This window comes from Onychostruthus taczanowskii, unplaced genomic scaffold, assembly GCF_017590055.1.
Source record: "Onychostruthus taczanowskii isolate IOZ18803 unplaced genomic scaffold, ASM1759005v1 scaffold6, whole genome shotgun sequence".
Classification (NCBI taxonomy): domain Eukaryota; kingdom Metazoa; phylum Chordata; class Aves; order Passeriformes; family Passeridae; genus Onychostruthus; species Onychostruthus taczanowskii.
In genome coordinates, this window is record NW_024503679.1 from 12,785,204 (window position 1) to 12,793,173 (window position 7,970).

The 7,970-nt window shown below is 48.5% G+C and overlaps 1 protein-coding gene across 1 annotated transcript in view; it reads left to right on the forward strand.

Moving 5' to 3' along the window:
• Positions 1-6,470, forward strand: part of CHD2 (chromodomain helicase DNA binding protein 2) — a 71,238-nt gene extending 64,768 nt beyond the window's left edge. The window contains exons 35-39 of the mRNA XM_041418554.1: positions 103-281; positions 836-935; positions 1,380-1,596; positions 2,412-2,661; positions 3,391-6,470. Coding sequence (XP_041274488.1) covers positions 103-281; positions 836-935; positions 1,380-1,596; positions 2,412-2,661; positions 3,391-3,724 — 1,080 coding nt within the window. The 3' untranslated portion in view covers positions 3,725-6,470. The remainder of the gene's footprint in view (positions 1-102; positions 282-835; positions 936-1,379; positions 1,597-2,411; positions 2,662-3,390) is intronic.
• Positions 6,471-7,970: the final 1,500 nt, after the last annotated feature.

The following is a 7,970-nucleotide window of genomic DNA, read 5'->3' on the forward strand; positions in this document are numbered from 1 at the left end:
ATGGCCAGATAAAGCTAAACGAGCTTCTTTTCGATTAACGGGGCAATGATGTAGAGCCTTCTGCCAAATTAATCACTTTCTCCTCTCTGTTGCTCTTTCAAGTGCAAGGAAAGGATGAGACCAGTCAAAAAAGCACTGAAGCAACTTGATAAGCCTGATAAGGGACTGACAGTTCAAGAACAGCTGGAGCACACACGCAACTGCCTGCTGAAAATCGGTGATCGCATCTCTGAGTGCCTTAAAGCCTACACTGACCAGGATCACATCAAGCTGTGGAGAAGGTGAGGAATCATTTTGTTTTCCTTAGCTGGTCTAGGATATTTTGAAATGGTAGTCAGAGCTGCTGGCTTTTTTGTGGATGGATGTGCCATTTGCCTCCTACTTAACCCGTGAAATCTTGTGGTTTCTGGGCCACTCAGCCTACAGAATCACAGAATCATGGAATGGTTTGGGTTGGGAGGGACCTTAAAAATCACCCAGTTCCAACCCCCTGCCATGGGCAGGGACACAGCTCAATGGACCAGGTTGCTCAGAGCTCCATTCAGCCTCAACCTTGAACGCTTCCAGGGATGGCCTTCCATCACCAGTCCCAGGCAAATGTTTTCTCTTCAAGTTGTCCTGGTTTCATTAAAATTGATTTCAAAGCTAAATCATATAAACCACTGCAAACCTCTTTATTTTACTTTGAAGAATGTGGTTCCACCCTCCTGATCATCCTGTCCTGAGCTGAGACTGTTTTCCAGAGAGGGTAGAATGAATTTGATGTTGGTTTGGAAGCCATTGGCAGTTAAACTGCTGCTGTAACACTCAACAGAAAATGTTCATGTCCTTCTAGGAACCTATGGATATTTGTGTCAAAATTCACAGAATTTGATGCCAGAAAACTACACAAGCTCTACAAGATGGCTCATAAGAAAAGATCACAGGAAGAGGAGGTGAGAGCTGAAGTGCTTTCCCTTTGATTTCTGTCCTTGAAAGTTGCTGCACTGGAAGTGCCAATCCTTTCTGCCCCTTACCGTGGGTGTTCTTTGTTGTTGGCACTGTGATTTTCTAAACACCTAAACAGTCTGAGTGCATTTGCCTTCTTTTTCATGTGGCATTTCTGGTCACTTTGTCCTGGCTGTCCTGACCAAGCAAAAGCATTGTTTGGTGTGGCATGTGATGTTCAGTTGCCCTGTGGAGTGAAAAGCCTGGGCGTGCTGCCCTGTAGAGATCGGGTATGGAAGCAGAGCTGCCAAACTGTGCTAAACTTGAGCACAGAGTTGGCTCACCTCAAAGAGGCAGGAAAATCCAGAGCCTGACAGACAAGGCCATTGCTCACAGTCTGGGTCTTTTGGTGGGAGAGCAGCTGAGCTGTATCCCTCTGTTCCACCTTGCAGGAGCAGAAGAAGAAGGAGGACATGTCCAGCATGAAGAAGCCGTTCCGCCCAGAGCCTTCGGGCTCCAGCCGTGATTCCGTGATGTCCCAGTCCCATGTGCCTCACAATCCTCATTCCCAGAAGATCCACATGCCCCCTTCCCACACCCAGCAGCAGATGCACGGGCACCCCCGGGACAACTACGGCCATCCAAACAAGAGACATTTCAGCAACACAGGTGAGCGCTGGCCGGCCAGGAGAAACCTTCCCTTGTGACCTAATGCTCCTGGACACAAATCCTGCTGGGACTTGTGACTGCTCAGGTTTAAAGGGGATGGGATAGAACATACACTACCACTGTACTTACTGCTGGGCTAGGAAACGTGGTGATGTAGTGAGGAAAAGAACGTGAGAATGGGACAGAGGAAGATTTGCGAGGATGACAAAGAAATAGTGGTAAAGAAATTCTATTACTGCACTGGCGACCCCTGAGGAAGGGGAGAGAATGATGAGGAGGATTCTAGTTTATCTGAAGGCTAATTAATTACTTTATTATACTATATTATATACATTTCACCTAAACTGAATCTGTTAAGTATTTACTCTGCACACAACTGCACAGTACTTTGCATTCATTTTGTGATTCTTTCATGACTGTCAGTAGACAGTCCCAACACACACACATTCTTGGCCATGGTTGGCCAAGGGAACAAAACATCTTCACTTTGGGTAAATAAATTTTATATTGTATTCTACTTCGGCACAACACAAGCACAGCAAACGAGATAAGAATTGTGTTTTCTTTCTCTGAAAGAAAACATTCAGAGAAAATGTTCAGAGAGTGTGAATCTCAGAAATATTCTTGGGAAGAATTGTGCCTTGCTTTTCTCTGTGAAGAGAAATGTGGCAACAAAATTCAAAGAATAAAATTGGGCCAACATAGTTTAGGGAGGAGAAAGCTAAAGGTATGTCAATAGGTATTATTTCTTGGAGAATTCAGGGAAGCAGATGGGCTTAAACCAAAGCACTAAAGAGACTCTTTGCTCGTGGCAGACCGAGGAGACTGGCAGAGGGATCGAAAGTTCAACTACGGCGGCAACAGCAACCAGATGTGGGGCGGGGAGCGGCACCACCAGTACGAGCAGCACTGGTACAAGGACCACCACTACGGGGAGCGGCGGTCGCGGGGGGATCCCCACCGCAGCTCCGGGAACTACAGACCAAACAACCTGTCCCGCAAGAGGCCCTACGAGCAGTACAACAGCGACCGAGACCACAGGGGCCACCGCGACTACTACGACAGGTGAGCGATGGCCTGCCGCGGTTTGGAGTGACGGGGGTCTGCTGAGGAAGGCAGGAGCCTCCCCTGAAATGGAAAATGTAAACCCCCTCCCTCTGAATTGTTATTATTTTGAAATTAAGGGGCGCTCAGGCAAAGATATGGGAATAGGAGTAACAGTTCTTTGTTAGGGAAGAAAATTAAAAAAATAAAACAATGCAGTAATGCAAAACAACACTGGCAGAGTCAGAATACAACCTGACACCCTTTGGGTCAGGGTGTTGGTGGCAGTCCCATTAAATGGTGGCTGCAGTCCTCCTGGAGTGACAGGAGGTGTGGTTCTGTTGGAGCAAGGATCCTGGAAAAGGGTGGAGTTTTCCTCTGAAGGTCCAAGGGTGGTGTAGATGGGCCTAGTCTTCTTCTGGGAATCCAGTGGAAAAGGCTGCCTGTAGTGTTCCAAATCTCTGATTATGTCCAGGTAGGAATGCTTGGCTCCTCCCCCTGGGCGGAGCATCTCCCAATGGGATGATGTAATTTTATCAGTCATGCAGTGACACTCACTGGCCATTAACAGAAGATATCTCCCCAGGGGGAGGATTGGTTGTGGAAGAGATAAAGAAAAACTGCCCAATTAACAGAAAATTACTGCTCCACTGACAGGAATAGAATACACACACCCATTTCCAACCTAAGACATTGCCCTCGCCTCAGCGGGCTTGGGGAGCTGATCTCCATCCATTTTTCTCTCCACAGGCACCACCACGATTCCAAACGTCGACGGTCCGACGACTTCAGGCCTCAGAACTACCACCAGCAGGATTTCCGGCGGATGTCTGACCACAGGCCACCCATGGGCTACCATGGCCAAGGACCTTCGGACCACTACCGGTCCTTCCACACAGACAAACTGGGGGATTACAAACAGCCCCTCCCTCCATCCCACCCTGCCATGTCGGACCCTCGCTCGCCCCCCTCTCAGAAATCCCCCCACGATTCCAAGTCACCTCTTGATCACAGGTCACCTCTGGATAGGTCATTGGAACAGAAAAACAATCCAGATTATAACTGGAACATTCGGAAAGCGTAAGGCGACTGAGAGGGCAAAGCGCGCGTCTGGAACCCCGGGGTTGGTGCGACGGTGGCTGCTTTCTCCAGGCCAGCAACGAGAAACTCTGAACATGCTGCTATCATCTGGCTGGGTCAAGGAGGATTTTGGGGGAGTGGGTGGAGGAAGATTTTCCCTGGTTCTTGATTCTGGTTTAGATTCCCATTTCCTTTCCCCTTTTTTACCATTGAACTGTTCTGTCATTGAACCAGCCTTGCTGCCTCGTTTGTTGTTTTGATTTTGTTTTCCTCAGTCCAATGGACCCAAGGGAGTTTTCCCCAGCCGGTGTTTCCTCAGAAGGAGAAGGCAGATTGATGCTGCTTAGGATGGTGCAGAAGGCTGTGTGCCTGCTCTGACTTGATGTTACGTGACAGATGCTGCTTTGGGCTTGGGGATAAACTGGTTGGGCTGGGATTTGTGTGTCACCAGCATGGGGGAGTGGGAGGATATGTTCAAGGAGGGACAGGAAGGTCCCTCAGCAGCCAAACTTGGTTGAAAGAGAGACTTGATGTCCCTGCAGAATGACTCCAAAGGAGCTGGAGCCATGCTGGTGACAATCCATCACTTTTCTGGCCATGTTATCATTTTCATGTCTTTATCCATTTCAAGAAACTGGCTCTGATTTGATTGCTGTTGTGTCCCCTGCAACAGAAGAGGTGGGGGGATCTTCCTCCCATCTCCAGAGCTGGAACTGGCAAATCTTAACTCTGGGGGTAAGTGGGAGCTGGGAAAAAAGGGCCAACATCCTTAGCAAAGGCTGAGTTCACTTCTAACCACCAGGAAAGAAATTGGGGTGAGAACAGTATTTCCCAGTGTACAGGGCTCAGGAATTCATAACAAAACTCTTCTCTTCTGGCTTGGGTGGTCCAGGAACTAACAGATGGTGGCTGGGAGGTGCAAGATCAAACGATGGCTCTGGGGATACTGGAACTCCTAATCTTCCTGCCAGTAAAGCATCTGGTCTTTGGGCAAATCACTTCTCTCTTTGCTTCACAAAACAGTGATCACAAACCTTTACTGTAACTGAAGGATAGGGGATGGTAGAACGAAGTGAAGTAGGAATCCAGTGGAGTGATCACTGTTCAGGGAATGGTCACCTTCCTGCCACCTTTCCAGCAGTCAGCAGTGACTCTGAATTGCTAAAAGTACCTGCACTTAGAGACCTTTTGTTTGTCTAAATTGGAAATGAACCTGAGGACTTAGCACCTCAGTGAGCAGGGACAGAATGAGGAATTCAGGACTGATCTGTAAAGATCCTTGGAGCAAATGTCTTAATGCCCAGCATGGCAGAGGGAAAAGAGGAATGTGCAGCCCAGCTCAGTGGACTTCAGGGCAAACACTCCAAGTATCCAAACCACAGTATTTAATGCAAACCAGTGTCCAGCCTGGACACTTGGCGTGGTGAGAGGGGTTGGTTGTGCACATCCTGCTGGCCAGAAGCACCTTGGGTGATTATTTTTCAGGTTGGAGCTCCCTGGAGACCACAAAGGCTGCCCCGAGCGTGGTGTCTGGGGCTGCATCACCACCCTGAGCTCAGTATTAAAGACCGGGCAGTTCCAGCCTCCTGTTTGGCAGGGCACAGAAGCTGGGCCTCCTATTAAGATGCCAGTATTTGACTCTAATAAGCTGTGATGTCCCTTCCCCAAAAGACTGAGGGCAGGTGGGTGTTCAGGGCTGGCTTCCTGACTCCAGCCAGTGCCTTGGAAGGCACGTGCAAACTGACACTAATATTCCTCCATGCAGTATATCCCTGGAAATCTGCTGCCGTCACTCCTCCCCATCCCGCTGCTCTAAGGGGACACACGGGAAGTGTTTTGTTCCCCTTTTTCTTTTACGTTGCAAGATTTCCACTGAATTCAGGGCAGTTTTGTTTCCTGTGGGGCACTTGCTGCTCTGATCAAGTGTTAAACTCGTGTTTACCTGTGCAGGGTGAGGTGAAGGCAAGTCTTCCACAGTCCCCCTCGGAGGGGTGGGAGGTGTGGAGAGAGCACGTTTCCGTGGTGTTTCCCACTAAGCTGTGATTGCAGGCTGTGGTATTCAACAAAGAGGTCCTTTCTTTTCAGAGGTATTAGCTTTTAATGTGAAAATGGAGACAGCCTCAGAAGGGCAAAGAGAATTGCTGTTTTTGTCACGGTGCTGTCACGGTGGGAAGTTTGTGCCATACTCGTGTAGCAAAGGCAATACTGGCAACCAGTGTGAGGGCTGGTGCAGGAAAACTTTGGATCCCAGCAGGAGGCATTTTCTCTGTCGAGGTGTGGGGGTTTCTGCTTATCCCAGGTTCCAGGCACGAGGTTGGTTGGGATTTCCTTCTTGTGCAACAGCAAAGGCTTTACCCATATCCACTGGAGAGCTGTCCCCATTGTCACTTTAGCCTGACGTTGAAGTCACATCATGTCCACTCATGATTTAGTGAAGCTGGAGAAGGAGATTTGGGAGAAAGTCTTCCCTGAGCACACACACACACACACACACACACACACACACACACTTCTGCATATTCTGCATTTTATGTCCCCTCAGCATAGGGACCACAACCCAACACAGTCACGGGGACGTGAGTGGGATCAGAGGGGACACATCCACAGCCATAAACTTCCCTGTGGTGTTTGTGTCAGCACTGGTACAGCTCTTCCTTCCTAACCAGCTGTGGAATTCCCTCCAGACTCTTGGCAGAAAAAAGCAGTAACTTGCTGGGGTTCAATTAAAAAAAAAAAAAAAAAAAAAAAAAGATTTTCAGCCTGACCTCTTTGGAAATGGTAAAGTTATGAGTTCACATGGTGGAAATTGGAAATCCTGCAGACCAAAACTTTGCGTGGGGACAGGCGATGTGGTCCCAACCAAAACGGACACAGAACTGAGTGCTGAAGTCCTTGTGTGAATGGTTTGTGATCCACACAAAAATATTTTTCTGCTTTCACCCGTTTCCTCCCCACCTCTGCCTCCTCTCTGGGGAGAGAAGGACTCTTACTGTAAAATTACGGACTTTTAAACCTGTTGACTAAAAACAGTAATTAATATTATTTATATTTGTGAAAGAAATGCCACTGTCCTAGTGATTTCTGATGTAAATATGTTGTTTATATAGTATGTATGAAATTTTCCTACATTGTAAAACTGCTGTACTTTTGATTCTTGTATATTAAAAAGTGTTACTGAGATTTTCAGAAGGGCCCCAGCGTGGTGTCTCTGGCGGTCCCGTGGCAGGTCTGGGGGCTGGTTTGGGATGACAGGGCCCTTTCCTGCCAGCCACAGGCAATGGATATTTTCACCATGGATATTTTCACTGTGCAGGAATAACCATGTTCTGATGGCTGTTTTTACATAGTTTCACAGTCTGTGGGGATAGAGACTTGGAAGCTTCTTCAGATGGGAATTTCCACCTGATCAGAAGGAGCTGTACATTCTCTAACCCAGATCCACCAGGATTTCACTGGGATGATACTGATGATTATGTGTTTATGAGAATGTGCACATTTCTTTTTTACCTTTTCTGGGGAGAATTCCCCTTTGTCTAGGAGAAGTGTTGCTCCTGCTGCATTGGTGAGTTCTCCTCTCTGTCCCCAGCCCCTCCTGGGCAGGATGTGCCTCTCCCAGGTGGGATGTGATGGCATCCAGTGGCTGCTTTGGTTTGGTCTTTACCCTCCACTGCTCACACAGGGGCCCACACAGAGCAGGGATTGGAGCCATTTCTCCCAAGTTATAAAAGCTCATTGTAAAAAGCACTTTTCACACCTGTAGCCACTGGGTCCAGCCCTTCCCAGTCTCTCTGCTGCTGAGCCAACTTTCAGCCAAGAGTGAAATTTCACAGCTGAGTTATATGCTCCTGAAAAATGGATTTCCTAATGGAAAGAGTGACTGGCTGTTAGCCATGGGGCTCAGCTGCAGGGAGGCACAGGGGCTGCAGGAGCTGGGCTGGCTCCTGGGTTACGTGCCTGGGTCAATCTACCTGAGGCCAGTGACTTTTTAAATGTTTTTATTTTGATTTAAGCATGCAGGTAAGGATGTGAGCACCCTGATGCCAGGTGTCTCCCCCAGCCCTGCCTTGCACTTACCCCAGTGAGGGGACAGGACTGTGCTTTACACTGGGGCAGACCCTCTAGAGGGAGCCGGTTCCCTGCAAAAAGCCCGTTTTTGGTGAAAAACATCACTCTGCAGTGGCGGCTGCTCCCGGACAGCTGGTCCTGGCTCACCCCAAGCACTCAGAGCCAAAGACCGTGCCAAAGGCCAG